The 20180-nt window shown below is 46.7% G+C and overlaps 1 protein-coding gene across 3 annotated transcripts in view; it reads right to left on the reverse strand.

Annotated features, from left to right (window-relative positions):
- KCNT1 (potassium sodium-activated channel subfamily T member 1) overlaps nt 1–20180 on the reverse strand; it is a 1722207-nt gene that overhangs the window by 1561727 nt on the left and 140300 nt on the right. The window contains exon 1 of one of the 3 annotated variants that reach the window (XM_085613504.1): nt 13445–14226. The exons of the other annotated variants lie outside the window; for them this stretch is intronic. Coding sequence (XP_085469630.1) covers nt 13445–13515 — 71 coding nt within the window. The 5' untranslated portion in view covers nt 13516–14226. Of the gene's footprint in view, nt 1–13444; nt 14227–20180 lie in introns of those variants that run through there. 3 annotated transcript variants of the gene reach the window in all.

The following is a 20180-nucleotide window of genomic DNA, read 5'->3' on the forward strand; positions in this document are numbered from 1 at the left end:
TTCAGTTAGGATAGGTTCGGTTAGGTCAGGCCAAGTTAGGTTGCGCTTGGATCCCTAACCATGAAATAATGACCAATGGAGGATAACGTCAACTATAGTTATCAGAAAATATTAATTATAATTCGAGTAAGGAGAAAAATCTACCCATGGTTAGTATTAAAATCGCGAAAAACTCATTTTATGGAAAAAATGCTGCATGAACCCAAACTTACACATGAAGGCATGTTTGCATATCAATGTATGGGTGAGAGTGCAATCACAACGAGTCAGGTGATAAGGGATTGATTGACTTTTCAAACCCCTGAAGAATCCGTACCCCAGATTAGAACCTTGCTCTCCCAACAATGCAGTTTCATGCAGTTGTCACGCACGCTGAATGACACACAAACTATTTTATGAGCAACAGTGGAGGAAAGCGCAACTCACAGGGGCATATTCTCAAGGATTTCTCTCAGAGTTATCGGCACTTTATCGCAGCCAAAGTCGCAATAAATTCATCGCCCAAGTCACAAGCTGGTGCTAACAGCACATATCACCAGTTTACCTACGTTAGCAATCGCGAAAAACATCGCCACAGATGACCCCGGCAACTAACTAACGCTAATGATATGCAGAGTAGGCGTTCCTGTGCAAAAAGCCGCGACAACACCAGTCCACAACATTCTGAACGACCAGCCAGATCGGCGATAAGATAACAAAACATGTGATACGGTGCGTTAGCTGCAGGATTTTAACACCTGCTCTTACCTGGTGTAAAGTCAGACGACAACCGGCACCAGACAAGTGAGCACAGCCCAGAGCCACACATTAAGAACAACAGATGCCCTGGAGCAACTGATCATGCAGCCCGGAGCCCCAATAGGGCAACAACACCCACCGCGACCACCCCCTGGACCCCCCTTCCTCAGGGGCCCAACACCTAACATACATGTGTAGTCAGAAAAAGGAGAATCATACATTCATCTTAGAATATCCAAATAATTAGTTTATTACAGAATAAACCCAAAACAACAAGTCTGAAGAGTCATGGCAGGCCTTCCCAGGACATTCTGTAAGTCACAGCCTGCAAGACAAAAATCTAGATAAGAAGGTGTGTCATGCGCTCATCAAAGTACAGAGAGAGAGAGCGAAAGAGTGATTGAGATAGAGAGAGAGCGAAAGAGTGATTGAGATAGAGAGAGAGCGAAAGAGTGATTGAGATAGAGAGAGAGCGAAAGAGTGATTGAGATAGAGAGAGAGCGAGGGAGAGGGAGAGGGAGAGGGAGAGGGAGAGGGAGAGGGAGAGGGAGAGGGAGAGGGAGAGGGAGAGGGAGAGGGAGAGGGAGAGGGAGAGGGAGAGGGAGAGGGAGAGGGAGAGGGAGAGGGAGAGGGAGAGGGAGAGGGAGAGGGAGAGGGAGAGGGAGAGAGAGAGAGGGAGAAATAAAGTGAGAGAGAGGGGGAGAGAGAAAGAGAAAGAGAGGGAGAGAGAAAGAGAGAGAGAGAGAAAGAGAGAGAGAAAGAAAGATAAGGGGATAGAGAAAGAGAGGGAGAGAGAGAGAGAGAGGGAGAGAGAGTGCCGACACTGCGGACCCAGGCCTCACTGCTCACCTGCTGCCACCGGTGCGTCTCCAACCACGTGCGGGTATACACTGCAGTCCCCCATGTCCCTGATCTAAAACAGATTCCAGAGACATGAATGGCAGAGTCCATACAGTTGCACACAACATCATTCCTTGCCTGCCGTGGCGCACACAGGCTGCTGCACCCCAGCCCCTCCCTGATAGTATACCTGAACAATTTTTATTCTATGGGGTTACTATGTGGGATTAAAATATATAAGTGCGGTGAGTGGGGACCTTATCATTCCGTCGCCGCTGTGAATCAGCGATTGTTAATAGGGGTCAACATGTTTCTGCCTGTATTGTCCACTTGGGTACGTGGCATTCGTCAGGACCTTAAGTATTGGGCTCCAATCTTACCACTGGGGGCGTAGGCCTATAGCCAGCTGCCACCTGTTTAGAGAAACCCTATTGGAAAAACCTATTTGCCCCATGGAAGGGGTAGGGGGGAAATCCTTGTGGCCACATTAGTTCAAGGCGTACTCCCCGCTAGAAAACCTAGTGCTGCATGCGTCCAGCCTGCAGTTTCTCTAAACAGGTGGCACGAATGACACGTACCCAAGTGGACAATACAGGCAGAAACATGTTGACCCCCTATTAGCAATCACTGATTCACAGCGGCGACGGGATGATAAGGTCCCCACTCACCGCACTTATATATTTTAATCCCACATAGTAACCCCATAGAATAAAAATTGTTCAGGTATACTATGATGGTTTTTAAATTCACTCTCTCCTTTTTTTGTTTGGGCCCCCACTTAGTTTAGAAGTGCATCCCTGTCTTCAGGTGTATGCCCGCCCTCTCTCAAACGCGGTTTTTAGAGGGCGAGGACTAGCAGATGATGAAGCATGACACCTGGTGGTGTGTGATGCCAGTCCGTCAATTTTTGTGATTTGCCCCCACTAAATTGGGCATCTCTTAGACACAACTAGGGACGGTCCTTTCTGTGGTTCATAGCTTTGGTTGGAGGCTGACCGTTCTCTAGTGCCCCAACGCCTCTAGTTCCCTCCCCGGGCCAGACCCTGGGTGTAACTGTGGTTCTTTTCTCATAGTTGTGTGTCATTGACACAGCTGTGCACTATAAACCCAGGTGAAGTGCTGAAAGGTGTTCTAGGGTTCAAATCCCCGTTGGTATTTGTGACCAGGAGATAACCAGACCTCTAACACAGAAGACAAGCTAGTGACAAGTGACCGAAGAGACAAGGCGTACAGATATCCAAATCTCTTCATCTGAGGCGTGCTGGAGCACAGGGCTATTTCCTCTCTGAGGTCATCAATGTTAGATACCACCACAGATTCGGCCCTTTAATCCAGCATAGCCCTCTATGATAATCACAAGTATTTTGGTAGAAGTGGGGAAGTTAATAATAGTTAAATTGATTGAAAGGTCAATAGGGTCCTATGCAGTGTTTTGAAGCAGTTGTTAGACCAAGTAAGGTGGGTTGTAACATTTTGCATGGGAGAACTTAAAGAAGTTGTATAGCTGCCCAAACTGGCAAGCAAGTTCGGGTCTCCTACAGATGGGTAGAAAAGCAGCCACAGATCGGGTACTCGTGCTCACTGTGCCATAAGACTCAAGCTGCACCTCACTGACGAGGCCCAAAAGGCTGAAACCAGGATGGGGTTCTTGTGTCTGAAGGGGCTCTGGCCTGGTAGTTTGGGATGGACTGTTCCTATTAGAGCAGGACCGAGGAGAGTTTGTACATGAATGGTCTCTGTCCAGAGTGTCATACCTGGCAAAAAATGATCCACTGGAATGCACTCTAGAGTAATTCCAGTTGGCAAAGATAAATGTGAGCATTCCACCCATCATTTTGTTCTTTTGTGTACAGATGTGCCAAGGCAGCGGTTGCATTCAGAGGTAAAAAGATGAGGTGTGAGGAGCAGACCAAAAACATTTTTTACCAGAGTTTTATATCATGCGAACTTGACTTGAAGGTATTGGGTATTAGAGCGCTTTACACGAGCACCAGTTGCATTACATGAGGACACATTCATGTTTGTTAGGCACAGGGAGATTTATTGATTTGCCCAGAATCACAGGATGATGTGCGTCCTTGCCGTGACTCAAACTCCGTCCCCCAGATTGGAAGACGACCACCCTAGCCGTTAAGCCAACTCCTCTCCCCAATTAAGGTCACTTCCTTGGAAGAGAGGTGCCTCACTGTTCCAAACTGATCTCTTGTCTCCAGGATGGATTCTGTCCATTTCATTAACATCCCAGTAATCCCTGTGGCTACCGTGAGGTGTTGACCAAGCAGCTGGTCAACCGTGTGTCAAAAGCGGTTGAAGAATAAACGAGAACAAGGACCGTCCCATCTCGTGGCATTTCAGTCTGTTCTTTATGTCTTCCAAGGCTGTTTTCCATCAATGGACTGAGTGGAAACCACATTCATGATTAAGAAGCCTTGTTCGTGAAACGGAGATTGCAGCTGTTGGCACATCAGCCAATCAGCTACTTTGCTGATGATGGGCAAGTCTGAAATTGGGAGTCACTGTCTCTCTCTGTTTGTCAGTCTCTTCCAGTCCCTGGTGGGACCATCTGTTAAATTCTTGGATTTTGGAGCCTTCCTGCCTGTCTGTTTCAGAGCATCATCTGTAGAGGGGATGAAGCGCAGAGATGGGCCAGCAGCACTGTAGAAACAAGATATGCTTACACACACACCCTCACACATCCATGCATGCACGCACACAACAACACACACATACATGCAGGCACAAACACATTCACATGAAAGTATAGCATATGCACACACAAACAAGCACACATACAAGCACACACCCATAGACATGCACATGCAATACATATACACAACAACATGCACGCATGCACACCAGTGCAAACTAGCATGCACACATGCAAGCACACTCAGTAACACACACACAAAGATTTGCATGCATGCACAAACATGCAAACAAGCATGCATCCGTACCCAGCCACACATGCAAGTACATGCAGACATACATGCACACATTCACGCCTGCACACACACACACATACACACAGCTGCATCGAGTAGTAGTACAGATGTGTAGTGTCATGCACTCAGGGGGGCGGGGCATTGGTGGATCAGTGTGTGCTCAGAGCCATGCACTGACACCGGCAGGGTCGGACTGGCCATAGCAGGGCAATTTCCGGGAAGGCTGGTAGGTGGGGGACATTTTTGAAGCGTTCGGGTCCGGTTTTGTTATTGGGGGCCAGTTTTGCAACAGTGCTGCAATATAGGCCCCCGGTAACAAAAGCAGCAAACAAGCGTTTCCAGCCTCCCCAGGCAGTGCTTCTGCAGGGGGCAGGCAGCCATCCCTGGGCACCCTACCAGCAGCAGTCGGTAGTGGGAGTAGCTGCTGGGCGGTGACGTGGGGTGGGGGGAGGGGCAGGGTAGGGGGTAGTAAACTATGGATTACGGAGGTTTACAGGTAAGTAAACATATAAATTGATAAAGCGAATTTCGTTGCTTGTACTGCATCGCATATGGGGATGCAGTGCGCGCACCGAAATTCGTTTTTATTAATTTATATGTTTACTTACCTGTAAACCTCCGTAATCCATAGTTTACTACCCCCCACCATGCCCCTCCCCCTCCCCACGTCACCGCCCGGCAGCTACTCCCACTACCGACCGCTGTTGCACCCTACTCCCTCTCCCACCCCACCCGGACTGGTCCAACAAAGTTGCCAGGGCTGCCTTCGGTTTCCAGCCCGGCCCTGGAGACGGGGTGTGCGAGATGGGGTACCTGGGGACCATATAGCATGGGAATGTATCCAAAAACACCTTGATGCCTGAAACATTCTAAGTAAGTGCTAACGTCAGGGCCATCTTAACAGCATTAAAGGCTTCCAGGCAAAGCAGTGCCCAGGGCCCTGCCTACACACCAATTCACAGGAATAAAAATGTTAAACAGAAAATAAGTGTTACATTCTGGTCTACATGGGGCCCCTATGCTCGCGGGGCCCCCGAGCAACTTCCCAGCATCCTCATGCATTAAGACGGCACTGGCTCACATTTAAATAAAAGAACAGAATGGGAGCCGCTCTAACGGAAAGCCACAAAGCAGGATGTTTATATGTCTCCAGAGTGGGAATGAAACACAACCGACGCCTCCTTATCCACCAGCCATCCGTCCATTTGGTAAATATCCAGCGATTATGTTTATTAAATTGTGCTGAGCAGCTTGTACGGTCACTGCGGCGCTACGGGGAATGATCACGTGACACTGCGCTCATGTGCACCCCGCTTCCTCTGTTTACGAGGTTTTCAAAGTAATGTCTTGCACAACAACATTTCATTTTTTTGTCTGTAGAGTGACAAGCAAAATGAGTGAAAACGCAAGGATGTCCATCCACCAAAATGCCTGGGGTAGCGCACGTGGCGTCACACTCTTTGTACGGAATGACATCACAGGGAGTGGCATCATGTGTCCTTTGACCCTGAATCACAGGAAGTGATGACACAAGCGGTAACTGAAGCATAGAAAACATATCAAAGTGAAAATGCATTGCTTCATCACAGAGAGATGCCCATGAGATATTTTAGAAAGAATAGTGAGGCCCAGCGGGGCTAGTTCGGATGGTCACACATCGCACACGAACTCAGATTTTGGACTGAGATGTTGCTCACCCCTCTTAATAAGCACTGAATTCTACTTACCTGTAAGAATCTATTGCAAAGGCACTTGTGACCCCTGGTGACCCCTAAACGACCTACATTTGAGAACATGATTATATTTAAAGACAACATGAATAACATGAATCTGGATAAAGTTTGCACAACTGAAATACCACTTCATCCGGCCTCTGCCATCCACCCTGCCAGGACGTCGTGGTATTCTTGCCACCCTGCCTACTCCATTTGTTGCACGTGTGACGTTAGATCGCAAATGCATGTGGGATGGTATGAGCGCTGCATGCTCCACTTCCCACCTCACACACCCTCTTTCTCTGAGCCGCAGCACACAGGACAGGTTCTCCCAACCCGGGCAGATGAACTCTTGTTACCGATATCTTAAACAGGAGGACAGGTCTCAGCCAACGTGCTATAGACCGATTTCACTTATTGATTCAAAAATTGTGGGCAGATTTTTTTTTTCCCACCCAGAAGAATGGGCTTTAGTAAATGTGGCTTCAGAGCTGGCCTGGAGACAACAGAACAATGTCTAAATCTCCATCTAATCTTGGGGAAGTACACGAGGGCAAAAAATGAATCCATGCACCGGGACAGACTTGTCTGCCGCTTTCGACCTCATGAATTGTAATAAGCTGTGGGACATAATGGGAGGGATGGGCGTAGAACCGTAACTTTTAACCTCATTCGCCGCTTACACCAAGATCTGTCAGCAAGGGTGGGCTATGGCCCCCCAGGTGAACGCTCCCCCTACATTAAGTCTACGCAGGGTGTCAGGCAGGGGTGCATCCTGGCCCTGTTCCTTTCCCTGTTGTACATCAATGGAATAAACACTTTATTTTATTTTGCACCTTATACTCAGGGCCGCGACGCTCCTATTAGTTCCAATTTTAGCTGTTCCAATGTTAGAAACCATAGGCAAGGGCTGATACTTTAGAGTCCCTGGGCTCGCAGGATTTGAGCTTCTCACCATTACATTTTATAAAGCCTGCCTGTTCTATTCTGAATCGCTATGGAAATGAATGTAATATTTTAACATATGAATTTTAAAATGCCTGCACTGTCTTGATTTGTGTCTCTTATTTAAAAGGGTATTTGCTCCAGCACTGTCTTATATTGTACTGTGTGTTTTTCTTTTTTCTGTTATGCTTTGGCCGAATAAAGATTATTTGATTGATGGACCGGAGAAGTGACAGGGTTCCGATGGGCACCTTGAGGTGGCATCTTTTGCACAGAATAAACCAGCACAGGCATCTTCTCCATGTGCGCTGCTATGGCTCTCTTTCAGGCGGGCACACTGGACATCTTTAGGGTCAGGTAAATAAGGCGCATCATTCATCAAGGCTACGATGGCCCTCTTAACGAGTGGTCTGGACTTTGGTACCATTTTTATCTCAGCTGATAAAAACAACACCATTGAGTGAGTTATTTAACAGGTACAAGAACTCACATTATGGGTTTTCCCCTAAAATGGGGACTCACATGCAGATAACGTTACTTATCACATCAAAATCCACACAGCCTGGTATTTACTGGGCATTTTTCGCCAGATGAATATTATCAGGTGTCATCTGCCAAAATGAATCCGGGTGATGTCTTTTTAATCATGTCTGGTATTTACCACGAGTGATAAAATCCTCAAAACTCATATTTGCGAAATGTGACATCACAGGAATAACTGCACGTATCAGAATTTATTGGGGCCGTTACAGTGACCATAGGTAGCTACAAGTCAGGGGCACCCTATGTGCTAAATTCTGGACCTGCCTTTTATAAACCATGTTAATCTTTTATCTAAATTCAGTTGGAACCAAGAAAACTGCAACTGGCAGGAAGTTCCCTGCTCACAGCTTCTCCTTTACAAACCATATGATCTGGTTCTAAAGTTCAAGTCATTTAAGTGGACCAGGCTCCATGTTCCTGAACGCTTAAATAAGGTGGCCTTATATCCCCAAGTCACAGGCTACCGCAAGTTTCTAGTGCTGGACGTATAACAACAAGGCATGGACAGAAAACGTCACCCATTGTCCAGTTTGCCAATCATCTCAAATTCATTCAACATTGCCTGCAAGTGAAATTTTATGTAGAAACGATTTGAAAGATAATGTTCCCAGAAAAAACAACCTCGTAGGGGAATTATCTTGCTGAAAGTGTTTTTTTTGCAGACTTTTACTGCACAAACTTTTACATTTTTCTCGTTTTCACAAAAAATGTAAAAGCTTTTAAAAAATAAATAAATAAAAGTTGCAGAGAAAACCCCTCACAACATTGCACACTGTCAACTATAACCTATTGCAATCTGGATTTTTTTTTTCGGTTCAAATGACGCGAACGGAGAAGAGCACCCCCTCCCTTCATCACCCCAAAGTAAAGAAATGGAAAGCCTGCACTGGACATAATGTCCACAAGAAGTCACCCGTCAAGCCGATTAACAAGACACAAATGACGGTAAGGGACGGTGTCTTATAATCAGAGTCACTGGAATTCTGTGATTGTGCGGCCGCAGCAATTTTTGTATAATTATAGATTTGCCACATTTGCCACAAAATCCCTCACCTGCTGCATAATCTTAAAATTTTAACAAGAAAAAAATTGTTTCTAGCTTAAGCAGTTCAAAAGTTACTAAAAACGAAGCGACACATGTTGCTGCACAGTGGAAGACCCTTTGCAAAGTTGGTCTGGTCACCTTTCTGTTGCTTATTGCTATATTTGAGTGTAAAACTGGCACTAAAAAGGTGCAGCTAATGCCTAGTGTTAAGTTTACAATTGACAAAATAATAAAGTCATACTATCGAAAAAGTGCCACATAAAGCCGCACAATTTGCCCTTTCTTGCTGTATTATTTACTCACCCCAGCCGCATATTTTGGCTCTCCACTGGAGCATAATTTCAGTGCCCTGTTTATAACGCGAACAACTCACCAAGTCTTAATACACAAAATAACACTTCCTGGTAATCTATTCAAATCTAATTATTTATCAAAAAGTGGATTTCAGACTAATCTGGAACCAGTGGCATACCATAAAATTATGGGGCCACCCCTTGCAGAATATGAAGGAGTCACTTGTTCTTTCACGTATTGATTATGGTAATGCCATCCTCAACGGAATCCCAAAGGTCCACCTTGCTCCAATCAAAGCTGTGCTCAACCTTGCAGCCAGGCTCATCACAGTCTGCAAACGCTTCGATCATATATCCCCGGCTCTCAAATCACTTAACCCCTTCCCCGCTCATGACGGAGCCGCTCCGTCATGAGCCACGGTTGCCGTGTGCTCATGACGGAACGGTTCCGTCATGACACGCCCGTTGGCGGCCGCTCCGCCTACGCGGCGCTGTTTCCCCGCCTGTGCGGGGGGACAATGCAACTGGGCGGAGTCATGACGGAACCGTTCCGTCATGAGCACAGCCCAACCGTGGCTCATGACGGAGCGGCTCCGTCATGAGCACAGCGCCACCGCGCTGCCCCCCCCCCGCACCCTCCAGCACTGCGGCGGAATGTCCGCCGCAGCGAAGGGGTTAAAGGGCTCCCTACTGAAGGCAGATCTCCCTACAAAACTGCCTGCATTACTCATAAAGTCCTCCACCAAAACACTCCCCAGTACCTCTCAAAGAAACTCCTCATTGCTGGCACCACACGACCTCTGAGAAGCACCAACACCCTCCTCCTAATCCCATCACTGCATAAAAAGAAATCCACACAATCACGCTCCTTCTCTGGTAATGCCCCTATCATCTGGAATGCCCTCCCAAAAAAACCTGCGCTGTAACCCCCCCTATTTCAGCTACAAAAAAGACCTCAAAACCCACCTTCTCAATCAGTATTGGGGATCCTAACCTGTGACCTGCACTGAACCTCCAATTCACCATTTTTTATTAGTCCAGTGATATTTTTCCACTTCCTGAACATCATCTACCTAATTACTTGATATGTATAGCTCTTGCCCCGGTTTATCTATCTGATTTGTATATTTTGCATGTTGTTTTCATTATCTTTTATCTATTTGTATGTCATGTTTGGCCCAACTATTATTGGGGGTCCTAACCTGTGACCTGCACCTGATCCCCAATCACCATGTTTTATTTGTCCAGTAATATTTGTCCATGTCCCGAACATCACCTACTTAATTGACGTGAAGTGTACAGCTCTTGCACCTGTGTATCAATTTTGATTTGTATATTTCACATGATGTTTTATTATCTTTTTATCTATTTGTATGCCATGTTTGCTTTATATTATCTTCTCATGTAAAGCGCTCTGATACCTCTGGGTCTAGCCAGCGCTATATAAAACTTTTCAAATAAAATAAAAAATAAATAAAACAAGGAGGCCCCCCTGAGTTTCTCATATCTCACAGGGGAAGTCAGGGCCTGAAAAGATGTTTTAAGGCATGGGTAAGGGGGGCACTTGTCCAGGGCCCCCACCCTCCAGAGGGCCCCTGGTAAAGTGAATGTTCTCTCTGTCACTTGTCTATTTCTCCAACTCAACCGTTGATGTGTTATAAAATATTGTTAGACATCATGGGGCTTCAATTAGAAAAAAATGGGTAATAAAATGCAAAGCTGTTCAGCACAGGGGCCCTAAGTATGCCTTGCCGAGGGCCGCCAAAATCATGAATATGACACGGAGGGTCTGCATCTCATCCCTATCTAGAACAAGTGCTTTGAAGCGAGTAAGTAATAAGCAAGCACTAGCTTTGACAAAGTGGAGCTATCTTTGAAGCTCAGTCACTGTAGCAGCATCGTATTCATCACAATAAAAGCACCATCAGTCGGTCCCACTGCAGTAACTGCTACGCACTGAGCCACGAGCATGTGGGCAAAGGAACGGAGAGTGATGAGGCCTCCATCCCGCCAGCTGAACCAAGCCCGCCACTGAGCCCATATGTCCATTCTAGATCCAGGCAGCACAAGCATGATGAATGCATCTCTCCTACAGAGTGAAGTCCCTGAAACTAAAACAAGCAATAGTCACCCCTCTGCTGAACACCAACAGCTCCCCCACTGAAACTAGTCAATAGCGACCCATCTCAAGCCAATATCTTGCAGGGTTAGGTCACAAATCAACACCAGGAAGTCACTGAGACACAAACATCCTCATGACAGACAATCCAGCTTCAGACCAGGGAGGATGGAAATTCTTAGTGCTGAAGATGCTGGATGGAAGGCTGAGATAGCCCATCCAGATTTCAGACTTGTGATCTCCAGGCCTGGGACTGAGAGGTCGTGAAGGGAATAAAGCCGCAAGCTGGTTGACTGTTCAATATGCATCTCTTTCGTGTAAAGTTTTGCAAAAGGTAACAAAACGGGTAGCCAGGACTCGCATCGAATAGAAGACAAGTGCGACTGTCTAATTTCAATAACGCGTCAAAGCACAGTTCACTATGCCTGTGTGATAGAAAAAGTTAGCCCCGTCAACAAATTAACCCCCTCCCTGTTGCTACCTGCCCAGCCGCCTAATCGAGGGAATCTCCCCAGAATCAAGGCACGCGCGAAGAAGGAACGAAGCAAAACTTCACAGAAAAGTCTCATGGAAAACGAATTTAAAATAACAGATATATTTTCTTATAAAGCGCGCCATGCCGCAGGCCGGTCGTTGAAAAGCGTTTTAATTTACAGTTGATAAATGTAACTATTAAAATGGTCCACAATTTACTGACCTAGCAAGGTTAAAAGGTTAAGTTGGGCTTGCTGTGATTCTCACTCGTAAATGCGGGGGCGTGACAAGGGAACTTAACCCTGCCGTCCCCCCGCCCCTTTCCACAGGTCAAGGCTGTTTTATGAGACAAGGTCTAGACCCTGACACCTTCCTGTCCTATGCCCTGCATCAACTCCTTAAAACAGGATCCGCTGCGCTGCATAACGCAGGCTGCTGTGTACTCTCGGGAGCACGGAAGAGTTCTACTGCCTTGAACTCGCCTCGTGCCAGTGACCATCTTACAGTGTGAGCTTGATTTATGAAAGGCACTTGCTGCCACCCACTCGCGACTACTTGGCGCTCGGCATTTCCGTCATCCAATAGCACAGTACTCATTACATCCATCCGAGAAGGATGAACGCCTAGTCGTCCCAGCTGTGAATTAAGCTAACAGTTCTCTGCAGCGGGCACGTGGCCCCGGAAGGCAACCTTCCCTGTACGCATGCCCGGATTTAATTGGCGATCCCTGAGTTTTTCAAAGCATTCGGCTTATTAGATGTTACCTACATGCATAAGGGCAGCAGGGACCTGTTTATAAGGGAGAGGGGACGGGGACAGGGAAGGCTCGCAACACCCATTGGGCTCACCGGGCTTCAGCCCCCCCGTCACGTGTGTCAGCCCGGCTTAGACAGCCTCGCGGGCTGGCGTCCGTCTAATTGCAGCCGCACCGGATTACTTCACGGGTCTTTAAAAGACCATTTACTCGTTGATGAGGCTTTTATTGTGTTTTCACCCCTTCTTACAGCCACTCTGCCTATGGCTGGAAGACTTAACCCCCCCAAATCTTTTTCAGCCCCCTCCCGAAATTTGGCTCTAGTTGCCGGCAGCCGTGGTCGGTAGTAGGAGTAACTGCAGGGCGGTGACGTGGGGAGGGGGAGGGGGAGGGGCAGGGTGGGGGGGTAGTAAACTATGGATTTCGAGGTTTACAGGTAAATTAATATATAAATTAATAAAACGATTTTCTTTGCGTGCACTGCATCCCCAAATGCGATGCAGTGCACTCAACGAAATTCGTTTTATTAATGTATATGTAAATTTACCTGTAAACCTCCAGTAATCCATAGTTTACTACCCCCCCCCCCCCCCACCCTGCCCCTCCCCACGTCACCGCCCTGCAGTTACTCCTACTACCGACCACGGCTGGTTGCCCAGGACATAGGTACAGGGGGATGTTTGGGGTGTCAAACCCCTTATACTTTTCTTTTATAGTAAATAGTCGGGTATAGGTGTTTTCAGTCGGGTAAGGTGAGGTATCTGTCGGATTTCTCTGGGAATGCTTACATACAGTCAGACAAACACTCCTTTTTTCTATTTTGAACGTCTTTAAACATGCTAAGTTTACAAAACACTGTGTTTTCCCTCAATTAGTACTCCTACCAACATGTATTCCCCTCCCTCTCCACTACCCCTTAAGCCCTTATCATGCCCCATGCACTCGTATCATGCATTTTAATATTAAATGCCAACATGATTGTAGGAAAATCTGAAGCTCCCCAATCCCCCCCTCACACACACACACGTGCACCTACCTCTGAGTCCGGAAGAGCCACCTGTTCCTTCCTTGCGCACACACCATCCGCGCCCCCTCCTGGAACTTCATTCTGCCTGGGGGCTCTCAGTGGACAGTCCGGGGCGCGGTGAAGCCAAGGCGAGGGGCTACGGCCTGCACCCGTTGCTCGCCTCCTCTATCGGGAAAGGGGTTTCGACGCTTTCCTTTTCGCCACAATTTATAAATGTCATAGGCGGGGCCAAACCGTGCGACTCCTCGGAATCAAAGTCTGCTGTGGGCTAATGAAATCGCGGGGTGCTTTTACGGAGAGATGCAAACAGCCTCCCAGGGGTACCCCCAACTACAGAAACTCCGTGGGCAGAACCAAGCCAAACAGCGGAAAGCCGTGGGCAGGAGCCGGCAGTGCCCCGCTGGCTGTCCCCTCTCTGAGGCGCACCGCTCTCGACCGAGCGGGCGGTGAGATAGCGAGGTCTGGAGGAGACATCTCGGGTAACTGCCTGGTTCCCACGAGAAACCTCCTCTAAGCAGATGCCAGTCACTGTACATGGCACAGACTGCGACTCCGAGCGCTGCCAGCGCACTGCGCACAGAAAATGCCCAGGAGACTCCCTGGGCTCTGGGTCCATCTGATGCTGGCTTCAAGTCACCCTCAGTCCGGGGGAGGGCGCGGGCTGGCTATCGTCAGAGCCACAGAGAGATGGCACACGCCATCTATGTACCATGTATGTACCACAGCCCAAAAGGACGCCTATGACGAGCTTTAACCCACGGTGGTCCGACCTCGAAAGGGTGAGTTGACCCTTCAAGTTTAATACGACAGGACTATGACAGACGGTTGTAGTGCACGTGCTTTATCAGAATCACGCATTAACGGTTTTTACATGGCGAAAGGCACGACGGGGGCATGTTATAAATAGGGTGCTGAAACAAATGGGTACCTATACTCACTGGTCCTTAAAACTCAAACTAAATGCTGTGAGAAAGTGGAATATATTAACTGGGGGCGGCAAGTAAGATTGGCTCTTTTCCTGCTAAATCCAGTAAATGCTTCAGTAATTTCAGCCTAAAATCAACCCCTGTAGCTAAGTCACAGAACAAGGCTTTAGAACATGGGTACTAATAAACATTTTCCTGGGGGCTGCAAAGTTTGGTCTATGGTGTGACTGAGGGCCGCACTGATGCCAGCGGGGGGCTGTAAAGTGGGTGTGGGGCAGTGTTCGAAGTGGGGAAAAAAAAGTAGGGGAACTGTGGGCGGGGCATCAGGGGGCGGGAATATTCCGAGGTTTGGGTCAATGGGCGGAGTCAGAGGTGTGGCTAAAAAAAAGAGCAAAACATCCCAATTTTTAGTATGTTTGGCATTTCACTGACGAGTTACAGCTTATGATGTTATTTAATGCAACCAATAGATACACGTTTATTTGAGGTTTAATAGATGAGTTATTGACATTAAAATACATTTACAATGTGGGATACGTATTCAATCACAGAATGTCCCAAATATGCATATAGGTGGAATCATAAGCCATTTGTGTCCGAGCCATGCAGTTTCTTTCATTAGCACTTCTCCTCCCTTTTTCTAACCATTTCTGAACATAACATTTGGGTTTAGATTCGATGACCGGAAGCCCCACGTGTTGGGGAGCACTGTTGATGGCATCATTCTGTGCCCCACGGTCAATGCAAAATTGTATTCATGTGTTTTTACATGCTTCACGCAACATGTCATTAAGCCAGCATTAGATGCCTCTTAGTTTCCTGTTATTGTATCTAGACCTAGCACTCTAAAACAACCCAGACCTGTTGGTTTTGCAGATGCTTTTAGCAGTATCAGATGAATGAGATACAACTATTTGATGAGTAGTTTGTGTAATTACCACTCAAGTTAGATAGCTATCAGAATTGCAAATGCATCAATTCTGAAATTATGAGACTAAAACATTGGTAGAGTCAAAAATAGGTAGTGGTCCTCAGATTATTTCAATCAGTTATTTTCTCCCCTACAGGCTACTATCCTCTGCAATCACTATTAGGCACCTTCCTCCTTTGTCTCTCCATGAGCACTGTAGGTGTATAGAAATACCACACACCAGAGACTGCATGAGAGAAGATCAAACATGAATGGCAAAATATCCTAGTTTGCAAATGTTTTCCACATAATTATAACTCTGCCGTGTTTGCCACATAAAGCACCATCTGCTTCATAAGCTGATGGTTTTACCTAAAAATGTGTTTGCATCTCAAATGGATCAGAACAACGTGACTTGTGTTGCTGTGAAGTGGAGGGCCCTTTACAAAGGTTGACTGGTCACGTTCTCAGGGCTGCTATTAATGAGGCGAAAGCTTTACAGAGACTGTTAGTATGTGTAAAAATTTCAAAATAACAAAGTATCAGAAAATGTACCACATTAAGCTGCAGTCTTTCTTTGCTGCATAATTTAGTCAACACTGCAACATAATTTTGCCCTCCATTGCTGCGTAATTGCAGCGGCCCAAAAGCAGGCAGCACATGTTAAAAGTGCTTGCTGCTTGAAGCAAAGAGACACCGTGAAGTTTGAGAATTTAGGGACATATTTACGGGAATGGTGGTGCAACGCATCAAGTTACTTTGCTGTGCTGCCCTGCCCTGCGTCACAGGGAAAGGGCAGAAATGCACCGTCTTTATCCAATACGGTGCATTCCTGCCCTTTCCAAGTGTGCTGGTGCCGTTTCGTCAGCCTAGCGCCAACGCAGGCAGGTACCTCCATTGCACGCAGCATTGTTTTTGTGCACAAAAGCAAACCTGAGAGACTTTTTCCTCTTTGTATGAGTGCTGCACATATAGAAAGAGGAAAACAGGGAGAAATAAAGATTTTTCTCCTTGTTTTGCCTCCCTTGGGGAGGTGTCGGATTTTGAAACAGTCCCAGGTTTACAAGTCCTTGTAAATCTGGGAATGCATAAAAAACGTGAGAGTTGAGTGGGAACACCCACTGCAACGCCTCCCTTGTGCAGAGTAAGTCAAAGCAGCAATTTGCGCTGTGTTGATTTACTCCATATTTATGAAACCATTCAGAGCCATGCAAAGTGGCTTTGCGTGGCTTTATAAATATGATTTGCAGATTTGTGACGTGCATTTACCACTTTCCGTGGTGCAAGCATGACGCAAGGCCCTTGTAAACATGCCCCTTAGTCTGGTGTGCATGCAAATCCTGCATTGCCAATCCCTGGTGAGTTGCATTAATACTACTGGAACAAGGCCAATGGAGGCACCTATGTGTGAGGCGGGCTGGCCTCAAGGGTCCTGTGACCTCAGTGACAAAGTCACTGCTTTTCTAGGGTGTGCTGCTTCGTAGGCCTACCCGCAAGACTGTAGGTGAACTTCAGTATGGATTGTGGTGGATAGGCCTTCAAGGTTAACCCACACTGGCCACCGGTAGGGTCCACCTGCTGGTGCTAAGAGACCAGGGCTTCTATGGTCTAGTATGGCCTTCTAAGGTCTAGTAGGGGAATGTGCTCCCTCAGGAGAGTGGTCTGGTGGACTGGTCATGAAGCCCGATTCCCCAGTTCCAGATTTTGTAGCTCTGGCCGTAGTGCCACATTCTTTCCTCCTTGAGTACCCTTCTGTCCCACTGAGAGACACTTGCACTGCCTTCAGCTACAACCCAATTCTGCCCCATTATAAACACCTGGCTGTGACTCAATTCAAATTACGCACTGCCTGAAAAAAGTAACAACATCCTTGACAAAGCAAACACTCATAGGCACAGGAAGATTATGTAAAGCGTGCGAAATATAAGCAGGAACGACATGGCTACTTTAGTTTTGACACTCCTTGTTTAGAAATCAATGAGTGTTTTTTGCCTCAAACGTTGAGGACATGAAAACTGTGCTCTTAGTGTACACAGGTGTGCCTTTGGTGTACTCGTGGACAGCAAGGAGGGGCATAAGCCGGGCTCAGAAGATTAAGGGATTCTTGAGGAAAATCTGATCTGACTCCCAGAAACCCACAGGGCTCCTCAACATTCATGTATCCAGCAAGCTGCTCAAACATCGACATTATGTATTCAAGTGTCCTGCTAACTATACCTTTTGAACTGTCTGGCTTGCTAACTCTCCTACCCACAAAAAACTTGAAAGAGCTCTTGAGGGTAAAAGGCAAAATTATATTTTCATTTGGGAAGTGAAGGATACATCCATCTTTATTTTTTGTGGTGACACAATCGTACATTAGTTAGGCTGTAATGCATTGCTAAAACAAAATCACAAACCTAAGAGGTCCCAAAGGCAAGACCTATTGGCTTTGCCAATGCTTGTTTAGATATCTCATTTGCTAAGTGGGGCACTTTTAATTTGGTGCCAGACAGGGCCAAACTGGGAACCCAAAGCAGCCCTGGCAAATTTGTGTCCATCCCCTGCACAGTGTGATGCGAGCGAACGCAGCAAGCAAGCCTGATGACTGCAAAAGGGACACGGGGAGAGGGTCTTGTCTCCCCTAGAAAATTTTGGAAAAATTACATAAATGGTGCATTCTACAACACATTGTATTAAACCTAAGAGGTCCCAAAGGCAAGACCTATTGGCTTTGCCAGTGCTTGTTTAGATATCTCTTTTGCTAAATGGGGCACTTTTAATTTGGTGCCAGACAGGGCCAAACTGGGAACCCAAAGCAGCCCTGGCAAATTTGTGTCAATCCTCTGCACAGTGTGATGCGAGCGAACGCAGCAAGCAAGCCTGATGACTGCAAAGGGGATACGGGTAGAGGGTGTTCTCTCCCCTAGAAAATTTTGGAAAAAATTACATAAATGGTGCATTCTACAACACATTGTATTATGTATTCCATTGTATTAGCTTTTAGAGAACAGTAAATGATGACCTTACGGTGCACCAGGATGCGACAATCTTGTTGGGGCCCTTCAAGGAATCCCTCACTATCACCCTCCCACAGCGCCCCTCATCTCTCCACGGCCCCTCTCTCACATGTATTTAAATTGTTTTATAGTGCCTCTCATACCAGTGAGGGACTTGGAGCACTTTACATCATGCACACATACAGAGACAATTAATCATACGTGTGTAAATCAATGTTTGGAAAATGTTTACAAGACAAAAGGGGCTAGAAGGTGTTAGGATTCACATGCCATCAATTCTGGTTGGCATTTTTTTAAGATCTGGAACACAACCCGAGGGTTCAAAATGTAACACAGTAGTTGGCTTTTCTAATAAGAAAGTATTTCTTCCCAAACAAACCAATTTTAGCAGAATTAGGATAATGAATGACTGGGAAAAAACATAACTTCCAAACCCTCACCATGCAGTTTGCATGCAGCTCTCTGTGACAAAAGCAGTAACCCACTGAGCTTTGCCCATTAAATACAGTTCTGTGATTTGTATGGTACAGGTTCTTTGCAGCAGGCATTTTAACCCTCTGCGCTACAATGGATGGGTCAAAACTGGCAATAGACAATACTCCAATCTCTCTCCAACAGGAAGATCAACCACCAGAGATATAAATCTTGACTATTTTATTGTTGCCTGAAATCTGCTGGGCTTACAAGGAATCCTGCAGTAATTTTTGCGTTTTTGAGAGTGAGAAGTGAGTCATTGTGCTGGACAGCCCTGCGGGTTTTGTTACTGGGGGTCGGTTTTGCAGGCTTCAGTAATAAAACCAGCCTCCCTTCCGATGCCCAGTACACCAGCCCGGCCTTGGAGCCAGGGCTTATTTGTTTTCACAGTCAGACCCTGGATGGGGTTCACAAGGGGCTCTGGTGCTCGGTGTCACAGAAATGGACACCTTGGGCTGCTCTTATGTTATATCCTTAGAAAAGGGTAAACAGTATTTTCAAAAAGACCACATCCCTGAACATAGACAGAGAAGCAGTACACATTTTATAAAATATAATACGGAAAACAGCAGATAAGACATTAAACATTTTGCACATTTTTTTTAAAAAGCGCCAAGGTTTGAGCACAGTCTGCCACGAATTCCACATGAAGTCCTCTTCCTTTCCGTGTGGTATTGTCAGTCTGGGTGAGATGGAAAATAAAGGGCAGATGAGATCAAGGGCGGGGCCGCCAATGCGTCCTAATGTGTCCATTGTATTGGTCACAGTGGGGGCAGGTGGGTGGCCTCCTCACTAAATGAGGTGTAAATCACCGCACAGCAGGGCCCATCAGAGGTAGCCGGGTTTTTGTGCCGATTGATTGCTCCTCCATTGCACCACGGCTCCTACAGTGTTGCTGGGCAGGTCCCTGCCCACAGATACAGTGGGGAAGGGGGAGGGGGTCCTGGCAGCTGCAGAGGCCTTCCTCGCTATGCAGCACACCGGCCTGGATGATCCTGTAGTTTTTTTTTTTTTAAGCTCAGAGCATTCCTGCCATCCCGAGACGCATTTTTGAAATGAAGAAGTAGGGGAACGGACTTCGTTAAATTAAATAAGTAGGGGCACGCCTTGCCCCTCCGTTCCCGCCCACTTCGACCACTGGTGTTGGGGAAGCAAAGAATGTACATCTAGTGGCTGTCTTTTAAATGAAGGAGTTCCTAAAGATAATGGCCTAGTTACTTCCTTTCCCTAACTTCAATTAACCTTTAAATACGTGTGATCTCGACACCCCTGTAGATGATAAGTGCTGGTCATTTTGCTGTGAAGCTGCAAGGCGTGTGTCCCTGAATGGTAGGCACCGCTTAACTCACTTTAAATACATTAAGGGGGTGTACTGCACTCCCAAAAGACTATGCCGTTATAGGCCAAGGGATACCATGAAATGCGACAGATGTGGG

The sequence above is a fragment of the Triturus cristatus genome, chromosome 1_2 (assembly GCF_964204655.1).
Source record: "Triturus cristatus chromosome 1_2, aTriCri1.1, whole genome shotgun sequence".
Classification (NCBI taxonomy): Eukaryota; Metazoa; Chordata; class Amphibia; order Caudata; family Salamandridae; genus Triturus; species Triturus cristatus.